This window comes from Octopus sinensis, linkage group LG4, assembly GCF_006345805.1.
Source record: "Octopus sinensis linkage group LG4, ASM634580v1, whole genome shotgun sequence".
NCBI lineage: Eukaryota > Metazoa > Mollusca > Cephalopoda > Octopoda > Octopodidae > Octopus > Octopus sinensis.
The window spans coordinates 69,041,983-69,067,567 of NC_043000.1; the positions used below are offsets into that span (position 1 = coordinate 69,041,983).

At 34.3% G+C, this 25,585-nt stretch overlaps 1 protein-coding gene across 2 annotated transcripts in view; it reads left to right on the forward strand.

The window, feature by feature from the left end:
• LOC115210933 (ethanolamine-phosphate cytidylyltransferase) overlaps positions 1 to 24,265 on the forward strand; it is a 54,683-nt gene extending 30,418 nt beyond the window's left edge. For both annotated transcript variants that reach the window (XM_029779721.2, XM_036502115.1), the window contains exons 7-15: positions 3,415 to 3,462; positions 8,148 to 8,223; positions 9,287 to 9,425; positions 12,738 to 12,814; positions 17,241 to 17,318; positions 18,257 to 18,322; positions 20,323 to 20,388; positions 21,229 to 21,317; positions 23,978 to 24,265. In XM_029779721.2, the coding sequence (XP_029635581.1) occupies positions 3,415 to 3,462; positions 8,148 to 8,223; positions 9,287 to 9,425; positions 12,738 to 12,814; positions 17,241 to 17,318; positions 18,257 to 18,322; positions 20,323 to 20,388; positions 21,229 to 21,317; positions 23,978 to 24,059 (721 nt within the window). In that variant the 3' untranslated portion in view covers positions 24,060 to 24,265. The remainder of the gene's footprint in view (positions 1 to 3,414; positions 3,463 to 8,147; positions 8,224 to 9,286; positions 9,426 to 12,737; positions 12,815 to 17,240; positions 17,319 to 18,256; positions 18,323 to 20,322; positions 20,389 to 21,228; positions 21,318 to 23,977) is intronic.
• Positions 24,266 to 25,585: the final 1,320 nt, after the last annotated feature.

Here is a 25,585-nt window from a genome sequence, read left to right on the forward strand (position 1 = left end):
TCTGAAAATCTATCAGAACTGCAATTAAGTCTTTGGAAACTGCTACCAATTTCTGTTCAGTAATTTGAAATAAAAATAAATAATTAACCCTTTGTCTATCAACTTAGCTATCTATAGCATTCCAAAAACATGCACTAAGTTCTACATGAATATAAAGTGGAAAGATATGAAAGGTACATGTGCACACAGCTTACATGCTATGAATACAAAGATGTGTTAATTACAAATTTCATTTCAATGACTCCATGTTTATAAAGTGTTTTAAATATTGACGTAATCTTTGTATAAATTTACAAATGAAATGCTAAAATATATGCACCTTTTTAATTGTGTGTGTGTGTGCACACGCGCATGTGTAGAAACTAATTAATAAAAACAAAAAGTAAAAAAGACAACAAATAAATTTTAACAGATATTGTATTAGTTGAACAAGAAAAGAGTTTTAACTTTTCAGATGTTAGACCTTCATCAGAAAAGAGAATAGAAGTAAGAAAGATGAAAAGTAGTTGAGAAGAAAAGAAAGAAAGAAAAAAAATGGGTGAAGAGTTAGGAACTGGGTTTGAATACAGTTCTATGGGGGTGGTTAAGGAGGTTAAGAAGGGAATAGGGGGTAGCATGTGTGTGCACATACATGAGTGTATCTGTGTTTTGAGATAGGCATAAGGAGAAGAGTGGTGTGTGTGTGTAGTTTTACTTTGGTGTGTATGTAGATATGTGTAAGTTCAGAAGTATAGTGTCATAGTTTAGTAGGAGTGAGTGTGTGTGTGAGAGAGAGAGAGAGAGAGAGAAGAAAGCATGTAAGTGTAGTGGTGGAAGCAGATGCATGTATGAGATAAAGAAGAATTCAAGAGGAGTGTGGAAGGTGTGATAGAAGTCTATGCAAGGGTATGGGTGTGAAATGCTGTTGTATGAAAGGAAAGCATGGACAAGGGAATGAAAGTGAGGAAGAAGGTGGGAGTTCAGTGAGAGAATAATTAGAGAAACATTGAAGAAATTATTACAATACAACACTGGTGCAAAAATAGTTTTTGTTCTCTTAGAGAAACAAAATAGTGAAGCACATGGAGGGGCGAGAGGTGTGTAATAGTTGCACATGTGAGTATAAAGTGCATAAATGGGAGAAAACAAAAAAAAAAGTGAAAAAGAAAGGAATGTGAGTTCTGGTTGGGAAGTGAGGAAAAAATAATTGAAAAATTGGAGAAAAATTGATATTAATACAATGCTGATATAAAAACAAGTTCTGTGCAAGAAGAAACTTAGAAACAATACATGTACATACAATACAACATTGGTGAAAAGTCTTGGGAGGTTATACAACTGTTGCAAAGTTCAAGATATAGGAATGTCCATAGTATGAGAAAAAACTGAAAGTGGAAGATGTATCAGATTGTGTAGGATTTAAAGCATTTGTAATGGAATAGAGAAAAATTGGTGCCGGTGTAGTATGTGATCTATATACATGTTTCTGGTGTAGCTTTTGATCTACATTAGTTCAAAAGGTTTAGTTTGTGATCTACACCGACTTTTTGATCTACATTTAAAATTCATCTATTTACTTGACTTTCAGTTGGTTTGATATATAAACCAAAATAACATTTATGATTTAAACACTTTTAGTCTTGAGTCCATTGAAAGAAGTCATGATGAGAGCAAAAGAATTTTATACACAAGTTTTTATAAGAATTTTATAGGCGCAGGAGTGGCTGTGTGGTAAGTAGCTTGTTTACCAACCACATGGTTCCGGGTTCAGTCCCACTGACTGGCACCTTGGGCAAGTGTCTTCTTCTATAGCCTCGGGCCGACCAAAGCCTTGTGAGTGGATTTGGTAGACGGAAACTGAAAGAAGCCCGTCGTATATATATGTGTGTGTGCGTGTGTTTGTATGTCTGTGTTTGTCCCCCTAGATGTCTGTGTTTGTCCCACTAGATGTCTGTGTTTGTCCCCCTAGATGTCTGTGTTTGTCCCTCTAGATGTCTGTGTTTGTCCCCCTAGCATTGCTTGACAACCGATGCTGGTGTGTTTATGTCCCTGTTACTTAGCGGTTCGGCAAAAAGATACCGATAGAATAAGTCCTGGGCTTACAAAAGAATAAGTCCCGGGGTCGAGTTGCTCAATTAAAGGCGGTGCTCCAGCATGGCTGCAGTCAAATGACTGAAACAAGTAAAAGAGTAAAAGAGAAAAGAGGTTATTCAAGATGAAGAAGCTGCAATAGAATTTCTCCGGTGCTATGAACTCCTTGTTTAACTCATTCCTCTAATTATAATTACAAATTTATAACAAAATTTTGAACGTAGATTGCAAGGTAATTTAGATTTAAGTTGGTGTAGATCACAATGGCATGTAGATCACATACTACAATGCTACCGAAAAATTTTATTTTTTCAAAATCATACAGTAGGTAGAAAATCCTGGAAGAAAATGGTAAATTCTGCTGGGAGAAAAATCAGTTGAAGAGAGTTAGATCAGAATGTGTGGTGTAGAGAAGTATAGTAGAATCACATGATGGAGGAAAAGTGCAGAAAAGGAAATTTCTTTATGACCACAGAATGAAGAGAAAAGGAGGTAAGAAGTATAAACAATAAGAGAGAGAGAGAAAGCATGTTAGCTAGTTAGGGAAGAAACACAGTTGTGAAGCAAAGAGTTGCAGATATTGGAGAAATGTGTTTGTGCTAGCATGTAAATAGGTGTACATTTTTGTGCCCGTGTGTGTGTGTGTGTGGCCTTTGTGAGAAAAAGTTGTGAGAGGGAGTTTTGGTTAGCATTTCTAGCAAGTTTGAGTGATTGTGTATAGAAACCCTCATTAGATTGGTAGGTCTGTTTGACTGGTGGAATATATAGAAGAAAAAGTGGTGGAGGCTGATGAAGTAGGGAGTGGGATATATGCGTATGGGGTTGCTGATGATGTGATGGGTCAGCAAGTTATTGTGTGAGTAGGCAGGAAACCTTAAACTTACCTAATACTATATCATGAGAGTAGTGGAATGAAGGGAGACAGAAAAATGGAAAGATTTGAGAGCACTGGTTGGTATGTATACATGTATCAGGGATACAAGATGGTAGGTGAATGGTGATGTGAGTCAGCATGCTGGTTAGAAGAATTGAGGAAGAGAATTCAGACTGAAAGTTATATAAGTATGAAGAGAGAAAATGGGGTGAGTGGTAGGGTATCCAAGAGTAGTAGCCTCACCAAAGAATAAGTGTTGGGTGGAATGGTTGATAGAGTGGAAATGTCAAGAGATAGGTGATGTTCGTTCTTGCTCTGTGTGGGGAATTTAGTTGATGGGAGGGTAATTTGAAGCAGCTTGGCTGCTATTTCCAGCAGGATTGGCAGTTTCATAAAGACTTTCTTATTGATTCAATATACATATGTTTTTAATGAGGTGATATTTACTTTTCCTTTTTTTTTTAATGAAGAGAATGTAAACGAACAGAAGGTGTGTCAACAACAGATATTGTAGGCAGGTGAGAATATTTTTATTTATTTCATTTTGACATCCACAGTTTTGTTCGTATTAATATGTAAGTTATAAGGATACAGCCTATTATTGAAGTGCTGATGATATTGTTGCACATTAAAAATGTTAGTGTATGTAGTGTTTGGAAGTACGTGCTAAAGTTGTACAGTTATAGCAGTGGGAGGTGTTTAGTAAATAGCTATGTATTTATACTATACATCTGTTATATGTGTATTTCAATTACCTGTGCATAATAAAAATATACTGTTGTTGTTTAACCCTTATTGAGCAAACTTATGATCAGAGGCATTCCAGTCAAGGCCATCTAATATTTTAGGTATATGTAAGATCACATCTAAGATGCTCTGGCCTGTATAAGATAGTGATTGATTTTAGGGGCTTATGTATTGTTTTTAGTAAACTGAGCAACTATGCAGAGGCCCCATAGCCCCCCCCCCCCCAAAAAAAAATATAGAGTATGCTGTATGGCAAGAACTTGTCAAAAGAATACAGTAAATGTAACACTCACCCAATTTTTACAAATGCATAACACACACACACACACACACATATAAATATATATACATATATATATATATATACATGGAGCTGTCGATTTGTAAACAAGTATGACCACTGCTAATAAATTATCTTATCCTAGATGTGAAAGGCAATGGTTGTCAGCAATGCCCATGCTGCAGTTTAAAATCAATAACAGCTTGCACCACACTGCTAACACTCTCACCTACATAGCCAAATAGTTCAGAAACAAGCTTCACAATGAGGTGGGTGTTATATTGGAATTTCCATCTTAGAGACATGTTTGAACAATGACTAGGGATTTCTGACTGTCATCTGTTGGATGGCCATTTATTTTACTGAATTTGTCTGTCCTTTGATAGGTTCTGTTTTCTATCCTGCAGGGTGTTCACGAAAACCATCCCCCTTACTAAGCAGGCTTGATGGGATTGTCAGTTCAATGAGAGAAAGTAAGGATAAGGGAAGTCCAGTTAAATACCTCAGTCGGCACTCCATGAATAAACCCGGTTAAAAGAATGCTCATCATCAGTAACAGCAACATTTAATGTCCATTTTCCATGCTGGAGTGAGTTGAATGTTTGACAGGAACTGGCAAGGCCAGGGGCTGTACCAGGTTCCCCAATCTATTTTGGCTTGGTTTCTACAGCAGGATGTCCTTCCAAATGCCAACAACCTTACAGTGTACAGGGTGCTTTTCATGTAACACCAGCACCCAAAGGAGGAAAACTGGAATCCATATTCACTTAATCTTCTGGACAGTCCAATACAAATTGTAAATCCCCACCCCCCCAAATTCACCAATTTGAGTATAATAGTAAACAAATGAAAGAAGATGATGGTGTTACATAAATTTTTTAAAGGTTACAATCATTTCAAATAACTAGAAGGACCATTTTGTCAATTTACACATTGGTTTATACATATAAAAAAGTTATCCAAATCCATTTAGTAATTAATTAATGAGATTACTGCCAGCCATCTCATTAGACTACTTAAAGTTACTGTAGTATATTTTGATAATTTCCAACTAATATATTCATTAGAAAATTACTATTTGTAAATCTTACAAGATATTCAGCAACAGTACTTTGGAGTAAAGATTATTGGCAGTCCTAGTTTAGGTCGAATGTTGCTGTAATTTAGCCCCAGGAGACATCGTCTCCAGCTGGTTATGCAACACGATCTGTATCCTTGTATTTTCGAACAAGGGAATCCAGCACCCCACTCAGCACAAAACAATATCTATGTATTGCAATTTCCAGGTTATTTCCCTTCATCAGCACAGAATAATTGTTCGACTAGAGGTGGTGCTGCCAAATTCCTGTTCGAAATATATAGTTTTCAAATTGGCAACTAGTCATTGATCAATAAATTAGAAAATTACTATTTGTAAATCTCACGAGAGATATTAAGCAACAGTACTTTGGAATAAATTTTCTAATTTATAGATCAATGACTAGTTGTCACTTTGAAAACTATATATTTCAAATGGAAATTTGGCTGCACCACCTCTAGCTGAACAATTATTCTGCGCTGGTGAAGGGAAATAACCTGGAAATTGCGATACACAGATATCGTTTTGAGGTGAGCAGGGGTGCTGGATTCCCTTGTTCGAAAATATAAAGACACGGATCGTGTTGTATATCCAGCTGGAGACAATGTCTCCTGGGGCTAAATTACAGCAACATTCATCCTAAACCAGGACTGCCACGTTATGTTGGCAAATAATCTTTACTCCAAATATATTCATACTAAGAGAAGTTTGGCCTTCAGGCAAGTTGGGCAAAGATTAAGTTGATGCATGTCGGAGATGGCCCAGACACTCTCCCTCTCCGTACTGGCTTCAATCTTGTGAATTTTGTCAGCTCCTTCATCTACCTAGGCTCCATAGTCACCAACAATGGAGATCAACTGCAGATGTGGTCTGGTTGCTGGGGATATCTACTCCTTATGGAAGCTTCTCAGGTGCCACTGTTCTATCTTTCAGAAGATGAAGCTCTGTATCAGCAATGCATTGGTCATCTCCATTCTACTTTATGGAGCATAAGTGTGGCCCCTCTTGAAAACCCTGACAAAGAGGATTGACAGTTTCAATTGCAGAGTCCAGAGAACCATTGAGAACATCAGATGGTACCATCATGTTTCCGACAATGAACAGCATGCGTGCATGCATCAGCCTGCAGCCTCTTACCTCGTAGCTATATGTCCTCTGTCTCTTGCTAGATCATCTGACCAGCATTTTACTTTCATTCAATGCAGCAGCTGCAGTCTAGAAGAAGCCTTATTGCAGGCTCCACACCAGATGGTTGAATGTGATTGGGATAAATCTTCAGAGGCTTGACATCACCTTGGAGGATATACAGGGTTGGCTTGGGACTGCCAGTGATGGAGATCACTGGTAGGTCTGGTTGGCTCTACACATGGTGACGCCTCTGGGACGACTAACCTGGGATGACCCCAGCCCCATCATGCTAGAGCATGAAGCCAGAAGCTTGAGGGATGTTAGGTTGCAGGGTTATAAATTAAACAGTAAGTGCTCACTCCATCCATTTGAAGGACAATGGATTCAACAAGCCAGAGGACTGGTTTGGTAACCAATGTTTACTTTGGCATGGTTTATACAGCTGGATGCTCCACCCAAAATTAATCACTATTTGAAGCATGCAGTATGTGTGTGTGTGTATGCATATGTATGTATATACACCCACACAAGTTATGCTTGTAGAAAGACCCTGAATGAAGATGCACAGCAGATTATGTTGGGTTGCATACGTTACTGCACATACTCTGTGCAGCAGAAACATGCATTGGTCATTTTAACCAACTAATTATGCAGTATGACCAACTGTAAAATTAAAAGAAAAGTTTGAAAATGTACCAGATTCCATATTAGTATTTGTTTGAAATTTGCATTCCAGATAATATTCATAATCCAGTGAAACAAACCCAGAATTATCCATCAGAAGAATTACAGCAAGATTGCTCATATTAAGCAATCATTAATGTTTATTACTGCTTGATGCAGTTAGCCAAAACCTGGAATACACCTGAGAGCTATTACAGTACCCACCTGGCTAATTTATCCTTATATACTCACTTTATATATATCATCAACCCATGTCAGCATGGAAAGCGGACGTTAAATGATGATGATGTTTAATGTCCGTCTTCCATGGTGGCATATATATATTTATCTGGTTGAGTAGCCATGTACCTCCTCTACAGCAAGACACCTGTTTCTGTCTCTCTGTCACACTCTAACCTTTCACCATCTGATACAAGATTCCCTCCTCCAATGCTCCTTCTCCTCTGAAAACTCCTTGTCTTGTAAGTTACTTGGTGACCTCACCTGTGCTTGTGCCATGTAAAAAGCACTCAGTCCACTCTGCAGAGTGGTTGGTGTTTGGAAGAGCATCCTGGTGTAAAAACTCTGCCAAAACAGACACATTAACCTGGGGCTCATCCAACCTATGCCTGCATAGAAGGTGGATGTTAAATGATGATGATGATGATATATATATATGTGGGGTGCATGGCCAAGTGGTAAGGATGTTGCACTCATGATCAGAAGTTCATGGTTTGCATTATGCTCTTGAGCAAGACGCTTATTTCATGTTGCTCTGCAGTCACTTCAACATCTGATGTGCAGCAGACTGTGTACCAGTCAGGCAATGGTGAAAGAAATGAGCTAGTATACAGCACAAACATTTGATCACTACATACACCTCATTTGTGCAGATTGTTCAACAAGAGATTACAGAACTCACCTGTCATCTATGACTGCAGAGTAGAAAGTGTGTGTGAGTATATATAAAGTAAAATTGACAAGAAAGAACGCACTCTTTGTCAATTGTACTAAATAATACAAGTTTTGCCAATGCAGACCAACACCAATATCTTTGAATTCTGTTTTACATACATATATATATATATATATATATATATACACACACGTGCACACACACACAAAATAAGCCTCATTATCATCATTATTTATATGTAATTAGCCATAGTTATTCCATTGTGTTAGAAGTGTGTTGTATTTGATATCATCATGTAAGAAATAGTACTCAGTAATATCAGTAATATTTTTATGTTGCATTATTTATTTGTATTATCATTAATAGTTACATATATTTTTGTTGTATACAGAATGCTACTAGTGACCCGAACACATCATCGAGGTCCTGAGGAGCTCAACAAAGACCAAGTAGGTGCTATTAGTCAGGTATGTAACTTTTTTCCTCTTCATAACATTTCAAACTTCATAATCACTATCTGAAAAATTGATTGGTTTATCTTGTAAATGTTATATATATTTGTTATAAGTAACAGAAGTAGTATTAGTTCAAAAATAGCATTCTGTCTATCTTACTTAATGGGGATATACTGCCATAAAACTGGCATTCATCTCAAGAAAGCACTTTTTATAGATGTATTTATGTTAAAAAACACAGAAGTGTATCAGTGGCAGACAAAGAGCATCTAGCAGCAACAGCGGAATTACTAAATCTGGATTTCTACTTTTCTGAGTGTCATCAGTAGCAAGTATCCACTAGCAACCACATGCTTAAACAAATTTACCTTCTACTGATATAGAAAAACAGTGATTAACAAATCACTGGTGTCACAAACAGCCAGCAGGCTGCGTAAAATTTCTTTCCTAGTGACAGAAGCAGTATTAGTTCAAAATAGCATTCTGTATATCATAACATGGATATGCTACAGAAATCCAGAAACGGTGGTATTTGTCTCACGAAAGCATAGATGTATATCAGTAGCAGATGAAATATATAAATATATATATCATCATCATCGTTTAATGTCTGCTTAAACAATGATGATGATATATATATATTATATATATATATATATATACTAACAGAGATACCCAATATTGCTCGGGATTAAAATGGCATAATTTTCTATTGTTTTACTTGTGTGTGTGTATATATATATATATATATATATATATATTTTTATATGTACACACAGACACACAATGTAAATGCATCAATTAAATGCACAAAATAAGAATGCCATAGCATTGTGGTCAAAATCAATAGTGTGAAAAGCAATGCACTACATAAAGAAGTCTTATGTTATGATCCATTAAGAGCTAAAGATTTTTATGTTCATATACATATAAACATATGAAACAGTTATATTAGAAAGATATGGACAGGAAGAGAGAGAGAGTATTGTGCAAAAATAGTGAGAAAATGTTTTAAAATCGAAGTGAAACATGCTGACACTAAATTGTATTTTATATTTTACTTTAAACCCATCAGGATCACAGCACAAAGAGTCCATGGACTGGAGTGGCCCAATTTCTACCAACAACAAAAAAAATTATTCAGTTTGCCGAAGGGAAAGAACCTTCTCCTGGAGACAAAATTGTCTATGTGGCTGGAGCATTTGATCTTTTTCATATCCTTTCTTATGTATATTTACTAACTGTGATTATCTTACAAAGTATTTAATTACTTATCTTCCTTCTTTTACTTTGTCATCATCAATGTAGTTACTGTTATTGATGGGGATTTTAATTAATTAACATATGTATGGAAGTGTCTTCTTATTAGTGTTAATATTAAATATCCATCTATTAAGACAGCAAGCTGGCAGACTTGTTATCATGTTGGGTAAAATACTTGGTGGTATTTTGTCTATCTTTACATTTTGAGTTCAAATTCTGCTGAGGTTGACTTTACCTTTCAGGGTCAATAAAGTAAATACCAGTTGAGCATAGGGATCAATGTAACTGACTTTTTGCTGGCCTTGTGCCAAAATTTCAAACCGATATTAAATATCTATATTTTCTAAGTATTTGCATATTATTTATTTAAGATAGTCACCTTTCTTTCATCCTAACTTTTGTTTATGTTAAAACCATGTTGCCTATCTGTTACATTATTGTTTTTCTCTTGGAAAATCTGAGTTTTTCTTCTGCAATAGATTGGTTCATTAGGGATATTGATGAACAGATGATCTGCCACCTGTACTGTATTCATGTTACATCAGTAATTTCTTAATATTTTATATTATTCACAAAGAACTCATTTAATGATTTGCAGCTGGCTTTGTAGTAGTCAAGAGATTATCAAGTTATATAGTCAGTAATTCATATTCTATCATTAATATAGTGCTGTATCTGTGACAAAGACACTTAGCTCTCAGTTACTCAGTGTAATTAGTTGTATAAACATACCTGAGAAAGGCGCAATCACATCTAGTACCATCGTCAGCCATCTGTCCATTTTCTGCTCCCACTATTCCTTGGTGATTGTAGGGGTAGAGTCCTCAGGTACTTACTCTACTTACTTCCTATCAGAAGCCACTATCAGACTTTCTGGCTGGATTCCCAAGTATGATCAACTGAGACTATGGATGTTATCCAACCATCTCATTCTTAGTATACCCTTAGGACTCCTGCTGGTTGGCTTGGCTTGAAGAATCTGTCTTGCGATTCTTTCCTGTGACATATGTGTGTAGTACTGGAGCTGTGACAGTTCACTGCATTGAAGTAGTGACTTGATCTGAAGAAACTCCCTGATCTCTGTCTATGCAACCTGTTGAGTCAGTACAGAGAGCCTTTGGAGGAACTCCATTTTGGCTCCTTGTATTTGTGATAGTAGTCTTCCATTTATTCCCCAACATTCATGACCATAGGTGATATATAATTAATAAATTTTTCCTTAGCTTGCAGTGCTGCGCTCAAAACATTCTGTGGCTAAAATTAGTGTTGGCCTATTAAGAAAGAGAAATACCTCTCCATTAATACTACGAGAGTGGGCTGAAAAGTTCATAGGTTGGCTATGAAGGAGTGATGCTAGAGCTGTAAAATCCTGCATGCATTAATTTCAACTCTTCTTATTAAAAACTGCACTGTTTCTTTCCAGGTAAACTCACATGTGACTGTTCAAAGACTCCAAAAGTAACTGGTAGCAACTTCTTTTGAAAATGAACAAAATTTGGTGTCATGATGTTAAGAAGCACCTGCAGAAAATGGGTTTTATTCCCAACAACATTCATGCTGATATGGTTGCTACATTAGGAGATGACACACCAGCTGTATCAACAGTGCAAAAGTCAGAAGCTGAATTTAGGATAGGAAGGAAGAATCTTGAAGATGACCCAACATCTTGTAACTGCTACCACCAAGGGAAACATTGATCATGTTCATCATATGGTGATAGAAAACAGATGATTGACTGTAAATTAAATAGCCAATGTTATTAGCATATCCCGTAAGAGAGTTAAGAATATTCTGCACAATGAATTTAGCATGATGAAGGTTCCTGCTCAGTGAGTGCCATGTCTTCTGACACCTGATCAAAAGCGTGTCAGGTTGATTACATCGGTGGGAAATCTGGCATTGATCCAGCTGGCTTCCTTGAATGTTTCCTAAGCCAAGAAGAGTTCTGGTTGTGTCATTTTGAAACAAAGACGAAGGGAGAATCCATGCAGTGGAAAAAACCCCTTCTCTCCAAAGGTCAAGTTAGTTTCATCTGCAGAGGTGGTGATGGCCTCAGTTTTTTGGGATGTAAAAGACATTGTGTTTATTGACTATCTTCAGAAAGGCCACATCATCAATATATAACTATCTCAGCCAACTTGCTGAGATAGTTATGAAAGGCTATCAAGACCAAACACCCAGGAAAACTGATGAAAGGGATCTTGTTTCATCAGGACAATTCTTGAGCACACAAGTCCTTGGCTTCAGTGGCTGTTGTGCATGACTGTGACTTTGAACTGGTTGATTACCCTCCCTATTCTCCTGATTTGGCCACATCTCACTATCATCTGTTCCCCAACATGAAAAGACACTTGACTGAGAACCAATATGGCAGTGATGATGACGTCATATCTGCTGCTGATGACTTTTCTGATCAACTTGCTGAAAACTTCTTCCCCATTGGGATCCAAGCACTGCAACACCAATGGAGGAAGTGTATGCTCTGCAAGGGAGACTATGTTGAAAAATAAACCTCATTTGGTCACATTCCATGAGAGTATCTTGGTCAGCCTATGAACTTGTCAGCTGACCCTCATATGAAAGTGGAAATATATTCCAGTTGAAGTTTTCCATTATACACTATTAACTGCAGTTGGCAGATTGCTGTTAGCATTTGGTCTGCTACTTAAGAAAATGCTAAAATGAAATATGAAAAAGAAAATGTAAAATAATTATAATTACGAGTTATAAATAAAATGTTAAAATAAGATAATATATAATAATAGTTTTAAAAAAATGTGTTCCTTGTTTTGAATCCAAATCCACACACTTAATGCTATGTACTTCACTTAATCTATATATGTTAGAAAAAGGTACATTTTCTAAGAATGTCACCTACAACAGATACATTCAGTTGGTGTTTATTTCTCAACATCTTAATGCTATAAAATCATAAATAAACTGTTCATCATGAGCCTTTCTGGATTTCTGACGACAGTTATTTATTTACTTAGTTTTGTTATTTTCTTGACCCAAATATGTTTTGGCCTCAAACATCTGCTTATAGTATCATTTAAGAAGGCTTCTAACAGTTACGTGGAAGTATTTCACAAAATATAAGTCATTACTTAAGGTTGATATTCTGATCAATTTTACTTAATGATTTAGTTATATCCAAATGTTCACATCATGTATCTATTGAATCCATTTATATTTTCACTATTTTTATTTAACTTTCTCATTTTATATTAAGTTAACTTGTTACTTGCCTTAACATTTGCTACATGTTGGTCATTGTGATTTCCTAGAAAAAGCAGCTGCAGAAGGTGACTTTGTGATAGTTGGACTACATTCAGATCAGGTAAGTAATAACAAAATATTGGTACTTTATTCATTATGCCATACAGGGTGGTTGATTTCCACATACTTCTCGGTATCATCTGAATGCCACTCTCTTTCATTAATCCTGATTACATTGTTTAAATAACAAAGTATTTTATGTGTGGCTATAGGTGCATAGCTCTTCCACCCCAATCCACTCAATATACCCTCTAATAGATGTTGCCAGTCTTGAAGAACCTGTTAAAATTATGGGTACTGTCTCTCTTCCAACTAAATAAACCTTTTCACTACAGACACAAGGCCTGGAATTTTGGGGAGGGACTTGTTGATTACATCGACCCCAGTGTTCCACTAGTACTTACTTCATTGATCTCGAAAGGATGGAAAGCAAAATCAACCTTGGTGAAATTTGAACTCAGAACTCTTAAAGTCAGACAAAATGCTGCTGAGCATTTTATCAGGCATGTTGATGATTCTGCCAGCTTGTCGCTCTCCTACAACTAAATAATACTATTTTCCATAATCATATACTTTTGCCACTCACTATTTATCTGTAAATGTCTAGCAGTGTACACTGTGTAGAATTAACTGTAATGTATTAGAAGTGTACACTGTGTAGAAGTTGCTGCAGTGTGTTAAAGTGCACTTTTAGCAGTGTTTATAGCATATTAGACGTATACATAGTACAGTAATGACTTTAGTCAGTTGATAGTGTGTCAACATATTTAATGTAGTGAGCATCAAACATTAATCAGAGATAATTTGGCTGCGAGAAAATGACAATTTCTCAGTGATGAGTATTGTCTTTATATTAAGATGTGTTCCTACTTCATAAAATGTATAATGCTAAGGGAAGTAATGCTAATTGTAAGAAACTGTTGGTTGTAATGGTAGTGATGATGACAATGGTATTAATAATGGTGGAGGGAGAAAGATTCCAAGAGAGACAGAGAGAAAGTCTGTGTGTGTAAGAGAGAATCAAAAGATTCTAAGAAGTGAGAGGCTGTTTGGTGTCATTTTAGTTATTCTCTCATTCCTCTCTGCATTTGAAGTGTCTTAGAATGTCAAAACTGAAAGTATTATTTCTCTACAAGAACTAGAAAACTGCTAAGAGCTTTGCATATAAGTTTCTATGTGTATATGTATATCAATATCTGTGTAAATACACACACATACACTGACCAAAATATGTTTGACGACCATTCTATTCCTTCATTAATTTATTTTTAACAAAACTATAAGATTATTTTACTTTTTACAGTTTATGTAGAATTTTTTACTCTTTCGAATGATATAGGCATTATATATCTTTCTACAATTTGAATAATTTTAATACACAATTAATTCAAATGATTAGAAACTATCGGCAGAATATGTTTCAGACCATTACCAACATTATTGTTTCAATTGAAAATTTATGGTACAAATGATCAACGAACAAAAATTTATTATTAGTATCTAGTTCCATAGCCATTATTTTCAATTATAGCCTTACAACGGTGGGACATGGAGTTGGACAAATGAGCACAAAAATCATTTGGAATGTTCTGCTATATTTCTTCAATAAAATTACATAATTGGGATACATTTGTTGGTTTTTTTAGCATGAACTCTTTTAAAGACAATTCCAGAAATTTTCTATCATATTGAAATCTGGGCTCTGCAGATTTATTATTACGCTCAGAATATTGCAAAACTTTCCAAGCCTTATGAATGAAGAAATTGTCCTACTGGAAAATAGATCCTGGTGACAACTGATTATTTAAATATGGCAACACATTTTCATTTACTAATTGCAGATAGCCTACACTGTTCAGTCTGCCATCAACCTTAACAATTAGACAAACACCTAAGCTGCTAAACATGGTCCACACCATTGCGCCTCACACACACCTCCACACCTCCTGCTTGTGCTGTTTTCTTACCACACTTAGGATGGAATTCTTCAGTTGGACAGCATCTAACATAAGTCTTTCCATCTGATCCAAAGATGCAGAAGCGAGATTCATCGCTCCAAAAAACTTTTGACTAGTCTTTAGCTGTCCATTCTATATGTTTTTTAGTAAACTTGATCCACTTCCACTGGTTCATCTCAGAAATTATTGGTTTCTTTTGAGCAATCTGGCCAAACAATCCAAATTCTTTTAGGTGATTTCTGAAAGTTTGTGGTGTAAAGCTTATGTCAGTTTCATCATGTAATTGCTTGCAAATGTCCACTACTGTTAGCATTCAGTTAGCGCCAGAGAGCCTATGAATTCACTGATCCATCCATACTGTTGTTTTTCTCAGAGCACCCATTCTTTGTTGATCTTTGTATTAGTCAGTGGCTTGTTAAAGTTTTCACGCTTGAAAACAAGCCACTTTGCTGCATCCTAATTGCTTGCTAATGTTCATGAAGGACACATTTTGCTGATGAAGCAACACGATCTCTGATCTAGTAACTGGGCCATTCTATTTCCCACCGCAAATTAATGTGTAACAATGCTCAATTATTAAACAAAACAGTGCAGTACGACCAGCCACATGACCACCCATTTAGTTTATTAATTTGCATAATCTTGGTATGGTCTTAAACTTATTTTGCCGATAATTTCTAATCATTTGAATCAATTGCACATTAAAATTATTCAAAATGTAGAAAAAGAAAAAAAATTCTACATAAACTATAAAAAGTAAAATAATTTTATACAGTCTTGTTAAAAATATATTAATGAAGGAATAGAACTGTCATCATCAGTCTTAAACTTACTTTGGCCAGTGTATGTAATGGCCATAAGCAGGAGTTAGGGTTTAACTAATGACATAGTTGGATCAAGTATATTTGAAATATCAAGTTAATTGGTGCCTTCAAGCATTTAGTTAAGCATATCAGCACAAGTAATTATTTTAAAGTTTGGTACATATTTAATCAATGTGTATTTGTCAAAGCACTGGTTTTAAGTGACATGAATGTAAACTGACACTCACACATACATGCATAAACACACACACATACATACACGATGGGCTCCCATACTGTTTCTGACTACTGAATTTCACTTAGGGCATTAATCAGCTCTAGGCTGCAGTAGAAAACTCTTTCCTGGGCACTACACAATTGGACCAAATTCAGAACTACTAGGTTACAAAATACACATTTTAGCTATGCAGCTAAGCTTACGAACACTGATATATGTTCATATCACTGATTGTGATATGAAAAGGGGCTATTGTATCTGCTGTTGGTTATTAAGCAGGAATTGGCAACTCTTACAGTTATGGCCCACATATATTATAACATGATCTCGTAACATGACTGACAACAGATGCCACCCTGCTGGCTAACATTACCCCCTGATTGAAGCGGGGACTGGAGCAATGTAAAATGAAGTGTTTTGCTGAAGAACACAAGGCACTACCCAGTCAGGGAATCAAACCCATGATCTAGCGATCGTGAGTGCAACAGCCTAACCACTAGACCATATATTTTATATCCTATACCACACTTATCTTATGTCCTATCTTATATATAAAAGATAACTTTAAGTCAGAGTATCTTCTAGTCGCTATCACTGACAAAGCTTATGTAAGCAACAGTTAAGGAAATCATGATATAAAAAAACTATCTAAATACAATCAACTACTCAATGGCCCACAAATACATTAATTTTGAAAAATAATTATGCAAAAGTTGAGGCCTGCAGAGAACACCCCAATGGCTCTGTTGTGAGAGCAACCCACTTTTTGTTGCTCTGAGCTGAGAAGGAACTAGAAATCAAACTTGGATGCCATTCATTATGTAGAACTGAAACTGGATGCCAGTGTGTCAGAATGGTATCTTGGGGGTGGGTAAGAAGTTATGAGGCTGAAAGTGTAAAGAGCAAAAACTTCATATTTTACATTCCTGAAGTTCCACTGATATGAATTTTGTAGTGTGGTAAAATAAGTCTGCATTAAAAATAAAATCATTAATATCAACATTATAGGTGCAGACTTGGCTGTGTGTTATGAAGCTTGTTTCCCAACCACATGGTTCTGAGTTCAGACCCACTGCGTAGCACCTTGGGGACAAGTGTCTTCTATAACCTCAGGCCAACGAAAGCCTTGTGAATGAATTTGGTAGATGGAAGCTGAAAGAAGCCCATCAATTAGATATATATGTGTGTGTGTGTGTGTCTTTGTGTCTGTGTTTGTCCCCCACCACCACTTAACAACCAGTGTTGTATATGTACATCCCTGTAACTTAACAGTTCGGCAAAGAGACTAATAGAATAAGTACTAGGCTTGAAGAAAAATAAATAAATAGGTACTAGGGACAGTTCATTCAACTAAAAATTGAAGTTGGTGCCCCAACATAGCTGCAGACTGAAACAAGTAAAAAAGATGAAAGGGCTTTCTAATGGAAATAAAGGACCAGTGATATAAACATTTGTAATGGAATGCTTAACTGTTTCTTGTTTGTTCAGGTTGTCAACCACTACAGAGGAGCAAACAATCCTATAATGAACCTCCATGAGAGAGTACTCAGTGTGCTGGCCTGTCGAGTAAGTATAACTAAATCATTAATATCTGTAATTTCTGTCACATCAAGAAGTGATGAGCTCTAATTGTGGAGGGAACATATGGAAAGGGTAGACTTAGGAAGATGTGAGATGAAGTGGTGAAAAAGGATCTTCAGATGTTGGGCCTCGCAGAGGGGATGACGAGGGACCAAAACTCCTGGTGGTTTGCTGTGCTTGAGAAGACATCAAACTAAATAACATCGTGGTTGTCCTTGCATACAAGTATGTCCCCTGCATCCCTCTTCAACTGAGTGATCCTAATCTTGTGGGTTCATAGATGCTAGTGCCATGTATCCTGAAATGATGAAAGGCAAAGTCATCTTCTGCAGAATTTGAGCTCAGAATGTGAAGACAAAATGCTGCTAAACATTTTACTTGCTAAACATAATTAATGCACTTAAATCTTGTTGAATTTTTGTACAAGATATCTTTAATTGCAATCATAGAATATTATTAGTTGTTATTGTAATTTTACAATTTAAACTCTAAAATAAGCTCTGGTTGTATTGTGTGTATATTTGAAAAAAGAAAAAGAATGACTTCACTGATAGTTCTAATCAGTTTTAATTTATTATTTTTAAATTTTTTAATAATATAAATTTTATCAAACTAAAGGATTTATATTATTAAAAAATAATAAATTAGACTGATTAGAACTACCAGTGGAGTCTTCTTTCTTTTTTCAAATATACCTAACTACCAAGAATCTCACACATTTTCCAATATATATATATATATATATATATATATATATACACACACACATATTGGCTGCAATAACAACAGTTCCCTTACTTATTGAATTAGAAGAAAATACTATTTATAATATTCTGTTTAAATTATTACAATACTGATTATATTTTTTATGAAACATCTTCATGCTTGGTCTTTATCTGATTAACTTTTATTGTAATTTGTAGTATGTATCTGAAGTTGTCATTGGAGCACCATATGAAGTAACAGCAGAACTTATGGATCATTTCAAGGTAATTTGAATATGAACTACCCTTCTTTTCTTTCCCTATTTGCTATTACTCAATGAAATATAGAGAGTTTTGTTTGCTAGGTGAAATCAATAATTACTCAGAATTCATAATCAAGAAGGGAATTCTTTTGTGACATAGTTTTTAGTTCTATAACATAAAGAATTTCATTTGAAGCATAACATCTTTCTTTTTGACTATTATTTTTAATAATAATTAAGTTGCTCTGCTATAAATTTTAAAATCACTGTGATAAGAAATAGTTTTATTCATGAACTCTGAGGTTACGAAATATTAGTTTCAAATTTTGGCTCAAGGCCAGCAATTTCAGGGCAGGGGTTAAGTTGATTACATCAACCCCAGTGCTCCACTGGTACTTAATCTATCAACCCTGAATGGGTGAAAAGCAAAGTCAGCCTTGCCAGAATTTGAACTCAGAATGTAAAGATGGACAAAATGACACTAAGCATTTTGCCTAGCACACTAACGATTCTGCCCACTTGCCACCTTAATAGGTTAAGAAATATTACCATACCAAAAACAAACAACAACTTCTTTTTCTTGTGTTTACTGATGAATATAAATATAGTCCTTAATTCTTAAAATAATAGTAAATTATATAATTCTATAACATGATTCAAGCTCAAATTACATGTTAATACTTTTTATCATCTTTTCTCAATTATTTGTATTATTTTTATGCTATTTTCATAAAGTATAACTTCTGAAAGTGATAAAGTAGGTGAGGAAGTTGAAATTAATTCTATTATAGATGCCCTTTTTCATGGAAATCAGATTTTTCCACATGAAAAACTTTAATTTATAAAAAAAAATAAAAATGAAATTTTATTTAATCCCAGTGTTTCTAATGTCTTAGTAAGTATTTCTGAAAGTTCTACAGCTTTCTCTGACATTTACATCCTTAACTGCCTTATTACTTGTCCCCATTTAAAACTGTTATTCTATAGTAACTTTAAATTCTCTTTGTCTCATTTATGCTCTACATATTGTAGTGATATTTATGTGCCTTTTTTTAAAAGTTAGAAATGAATGTAAGTGCACATTCACATCATTATTATCACTACTAGTAACCTTGATCACTGCCACAATCCTTGCCTTTGTTACCATTCTTGGAAGCAACAGTCTGCAGTATGATTTATTGTCAATCACTAGCATCTTTTGTCATCTTGTCTGTAAAACTGAAAATCATAAAAAAACTACTGCACTTTTACCTTGCTGCTTCCTTTCTTTGTCCTCTTTTATTTCTTATCTGCAATTCCGCTGCAAAATAAATCCACATACATTCCAGCCACTTGTTTGCTTCATTATTTGTTGTATGTTATTTCCTAGGAACATAAAGTTACCAGTGAGTACTTGTAGAAAAGCTAGGAGAAATAAACATACAGTTTTATAGCTGAGATGATAAACTGTATTTTAAAGGACCTGAATAAATTACATGTTCCTCATTATCATTAATAAATAATAAAATATGCATTCATTTAAATATATGTGATTGTATGCAATTTTTACATTTAGTTTCATCTAAGTATTCAGCCAAATCTGTTTAGTATTTTGATATAGAATAAAGATAGTGAAAGTATCAAAGCAGCTGCTTGCTTTGAAATACATGTCAAGAAAAAAATAAATAAATAAAGAGAGAGAAAGAAAGAGAGACTACCAGTTATAATAGTAGACTCTCAGCACCATACAAAACTTTTATCTCTATATTCACATAATCATGTGATAAGGCTGCAAAGCAGGTAATTCACATAAGGACATTTGTTTGCTTTTCCCTTTTTATTTTAAATGCTTGTAATTTAATTTCATCAATTTAAAGAATCACCTTACTTTCCTGGTAATAACTCTCTTAGAATTTTAATTTGATAATCCTATTAGTATTTTTGATATACTGTGTTTTTGCATATTCTCATGGTTTACCCAATTTCAGGTCACTGCAGTTAACCAACCATATAATTATTCATTTTTATGCTCCATTCATGTAGGTTGATCTTGTTTGCCATGGGAAAACTCCAATTATGCCTACTGAAGATGGATCAGATCCTTATGCAGTAATTACTGGGTTTTTTTTTCTCTGTTTCATGTAACTTGAAAGCGAAAACTTTCAAGTACATTTTTTTGTTTATATTATATTTATTGTTTATTTTATATTTATTTTCCATGCTGTTATGGGTTGGAATTATTTCTTAAATTTAGACTTTTGTATATTGTTGGTGCAATTTTTGCTGTTGTTATTGTTTAGCCCCCAGTTCAGTCTTGGTCTCCACAAACCTATGACAAAAGGAATTCCAGCTGTACCATTCCTATCTAATATGTCCTTTCGTTTTTAAGAGGGTTGATGACATTTAAGTGAATTTGGATGCCATTTCAAGCAGAGTGACTGACTCCAATGAAACTCACTCAGTCCCAATTTTTTTTTGCATGTGGAAACCCTTTATTCAAATAGCTACTAAAGTTTGAAGTATACTTCACAAAACAAAATGGGTCCTCACTGTTCTATGTTGTCTTCATAGACAACATATCCAATAGAGTGAGTAGGAGAGGGGTGATTGCAGTAAGAGTGGTAGGGAAAGAAGTGAGCCTATAATGGAGACATCATAATGAAAATGAGACAGTAATGACTCACATATTTACTAGTAAGAGAGAGAAAAAGTATAAGTGATAGATGTGTGATATTTAAATTTGATTTATTTATTTGATACTCACTTGAATTGAGGTTATATAAGAATTTCCGAAGGACACTTGTTTCAGTTTTAAAAAATTTAGTATTTCTTTTACAAATTTTGGACAGTCTGAAAGCAATACTATCATCAGAACACTTCTGTTAAATTTTAAAAATTAGTTGCAAGTAGCAATATTTTTCTGATTGCTGCAATTCTGTTTTGTTCCAGGTACCCAAAGAAAGGAAAAAATTCAAAATGCTTGACAGTGGAAATGATTTGACTACACAAAAAATTGTTGAACGTATTATCAGAAACAGGTAATGAAAAATAAATAAAATTTTATAAAACATTATTCTTCCATTTTAATATACCAGGGTAAGTGAGATGTGTGTAGAAAATTAGGATATTTAAGTATTGTTTAGACAAAAGCCTTTTACAGCTAAGTGTTTTTCTTGTTGATAATCACTCAGCAATGACATGGAAATAGTTAAATGAAGACAATCAGAGTTATCTACCTTGTTTAGGAACGAAAAAAAAAAGTTAAAACGTTCCTCCTTATCTTATCAAGCAATTATTTTAAACATAAACAGAATAAGCTTAGTTTAAACAACATCATTTAGTCTTTGGATACCTTTCATTTCCTCCACTTTGCAACATGCATTCAGGTCAGATCTCTGATCTGAGGATAATTTTTTCTTTTTCTCTTATTAGTCTTTTAAGCTCTGATATGGCCATGAATGCTTCCTCTCCTCTTGTCAGTAAATAGTAAATAAATATTCATCATCATCTTCATTAAACATCTGTTTCCCATGCTGGCATGGGTTGGTCGCTTTGACAGGAGCTGGCAGCTAAAGAATTGCCCAGACACCATGTCCGTTTTGGCATGGTTTCTACAGCTGAATGTCTCCTAACGCCGTCCACTTTTACAGAGTGTACTGGGTGCTTTTACACAGCATCAACATGGGTGTGTTTACATGGCACCAGCACCCACAAGATTAGGAATGCTCAGTTGAAGAGGGGTGCAGTGGGTAGCCTGTATGCAAGGACAACCATGCTTTTACTTTGCTTGATGTGTCTTTTCAAGCACAGCAAACCACCAAATGTCTCAATCCCCTGTCATCCCCTCTGTGAGTCCCAATGCCTGCAGATCCTTTCTTACCATTTTGTCTCATATCTTCATGGGTCAACTCCTTCCATGTTCCCTCTACAATTAGATTGGCACCTCCTGATTCAGCTGTCTTCATTAATATACATTACATGGCCATACCAGTGCAGTCTTCTTTCTCTTGCACACTATATCTGATGCCTCATATATCCAGCTTTTCTCTCAAGTCACTTACACTCTGTCATATACATACACTGACATTACCCATCCATTGGAGCATACTGGCTTCATTTCTTTCAAGCTTTTGCTAAAACATTGTTTAACCAGCCTGATAACATCTAGAATATTTTGTATATGACTTACTCGTACTCACAGAAATGTATCACACACACATAAACAAACATAAAAAATGATTAAGTAAATATATCTATTATTTATTGTAAAGCATTACAATTACATTCCCTCTACCTCATGTCATTAAAGCTTCTCTCTTCCTGTTTTCTTTCTCCCTCTTTCTTTTAATCACGTGAAAGTGTTACTGACGGGCTAAGTAACACAATGACAAACAGAATTATTATAAGATTGCTGTATTACTGAAGACTTTAGTCTAGGTTTGCTTGACAGTAATATTCCTGGCATAACATATCTTGATCTCTCACAGGTCTTCCTTTATCTGCAGTTAGGTTACATTATCATCAACATTTTTATGTCAATTTTTCCATACCTGTATGGATTGGACAGATTCCCTACAACACAACATATCACCACTTGTGGCATTCCTAAATCATCTTTGTGAGGTTCAGCATATTTGTAATTTGAATTTATTTGTTTATGATGTTTTACAACTGGAGTAACTCATGTTTTAAATGTGATCCCAGTTTAACCTTACTAATAACTAAAGTGAAAATGAGCTGTCATGGTGTAAAAAGCTGTTGAGAAAGTGGATGCTGGGTCTACTATATGAAGTATAGCAGCATGTAACCTGTTATGTGAATATTGCTTAAAATAGTTCTGTGCATCCCAATGACTGGCATATTAGTATCTTCATCTATATCGATTAAAGCAGTATTATCATCAAGCATAAATGAGTTGCTTTAGAATGAAGCAACTACAAAGATATGAAAATGATAGACCAAGTTATGATGATAATGGGAAAAGTTTTAGTACAACTGATTAGGAAGAAAATCAACTGAGATGAAATGTAGCTTAGGGTACTATTGATGGTCTCTTCATAGTAAGACAATTGCAAGAGAAGATTTTTGCTTAGAGCATACTTGTCTAGCTAGTATAAGTTGTTCTGGAGACAGCTTTGACAGGGTGCCATGCTTTCTTGTGGGAGAAAGAAAAGAGGAAGAGAGAAGCTTTAATGACATGAGGTAGAGGGAATGTAATTGTAATGCTTTCAAGTAATTAGTTGAAGGGAAAGAAAAAGAGAGTACATGATGTGTGGTAGGGGGAGCATAATATTTATTATGTAGTTAAAAAAGTTAGTTGAAAGTAGTGATATAGAGAAAGAGAGTTAGAAATATTTTTAGCAGAGGGGTGATGTTCTGATGGTGAGGTTAAAGAAAGGCTGAGAGAGAGGGGGGAGAGGGAGATGATGATGGTGGTGGAGGTAGCAGTGGTGCGTAGATAATGAAGAGTATATTTTTTTTAATTGAACTAAGTTTTTTTATATCACCTATCATTTAACACATGCACATAAGTGCAATTCCATGAAATATTCATACTTGGCAGATATATGCAATTTAACTAAAGGTTGTATCATATGTATGGGACTTTTTTTTATGGGAAAAATGGTTAGTTTGTTTTCTTTCATATGTAGTATTCATTGAAAATGTTTTTTTTTTCTTTTAATTTCCTTATTTCCAGATTAGACTATGAAGCTCGCAACAAGAAGAAAACTGAAAAGGAACTGAAAATTTTAGAAGCAATGAAAAACAATTTTCATTGAGTTTGAGTCAACCAAAAGCCTTCACTCAATAGCTTCTGCTTCTTTATTTTCTACCCTTTAACATTCAGGACATCTGTATGGATTCAGCTATGAAAAATATTACTTTATCTTGCTAGCAATACAATGTTTATCTTAATCACTCATCCTCTCACCGTTTTTAAATTTAATTTTTTTTTCTAGACAAACATGTGTATTTATATATATGTGTAAAAAAAAGCACTACTACGATATATGTTTGAATATTTTTTATTTATGTATGCAATTGGTTCATCTAATTTGGCTTTTCTGGTTTTTTAATCAAATGTAATCCCTTGCTCAAATCTTGAAATAACTCATGTTTTAACATTTAAATTTATGAGGATAAATTGGTACTTTTAATATTTAAAAAATTAGTGAATTTTGATGTTTTATGATTAAATAATACTATTTAGAAAATGAAATTTCAAAAAAAAAAAATTCAGTTTACAAATTAATTTTTAAAAGGAATATTAAAATAAAAAATAGTATTTAATATTATATTTAATGGTTTAATATTATATGATATTTGATATAATATTTAAATATGATATTTAAGGCTACATTAACATTATTTATGTAATATTTTTGTTTAAATTATGTGATGAATGAAATTAGTTACATTAGTTACATATTTCAAAGATCAGACTATATTTGGCAAAATTCTATTTGCTATTTAAGTATAAAGTGTATTTATATGACATGGAAAGATATTCAAAGTATATGTTCAAATTTTCTTATTTATCTTTTCCTTCTTGCTTAATGTGTATTTTTGTATGCATACAAGCAAGAACTTCTATTTATTTTTCTAAAAAAATTTTTAATAAGAGATTTAATCCTTTCAGCTAATGAACAAAAATAATTAATGTCATTTTGATCACATATTTCTAGGACTGTTATAACTGGTATTTGTTCATCACATTCTTAATTGATGTTTACAATATGTATAGCACATAAATTTTCCTCAGATCATCCATCTCACTACCACTTGGCTCAGCAAGACCCAATGCTGAATGGTTTCAACATCAACTTATTGTTCAGACTTCCAAAATTAAACATAATACTTACATTCATAAACATATGTAGTATATAGTTGTTAAACTAAATTTGCAATTTTCAAGGCATCTTTTCAAAACTAATGATTCTCTAGGATTTAAAATATTTTTGCAGTTTAAATGATAGAATTATATATCATATAAAATGCTTGTAATTCAGAAAGTGTTTTAAAAATATGATTAATTTTGAGTGTGTCGAAATAGCTTTGGTTATTTATCCATAAGATAATTAAATTGTAGATTACTTTCAAAACTAAACAACAAAGATTTCCACTATCTTTTTAACAGATTAGGATTAAGATATAACATTTATGGAGAGAGGAAATATTATGATGCCCATTCAATATTAGTATAATAATACTATCATTTTTTTTTATTAAATCAGCTTAATATAATAATTATACTGTTGTTTTATCAAAACACATCTTAAAAATCCACTGGGGCTCAAGAGCTGAT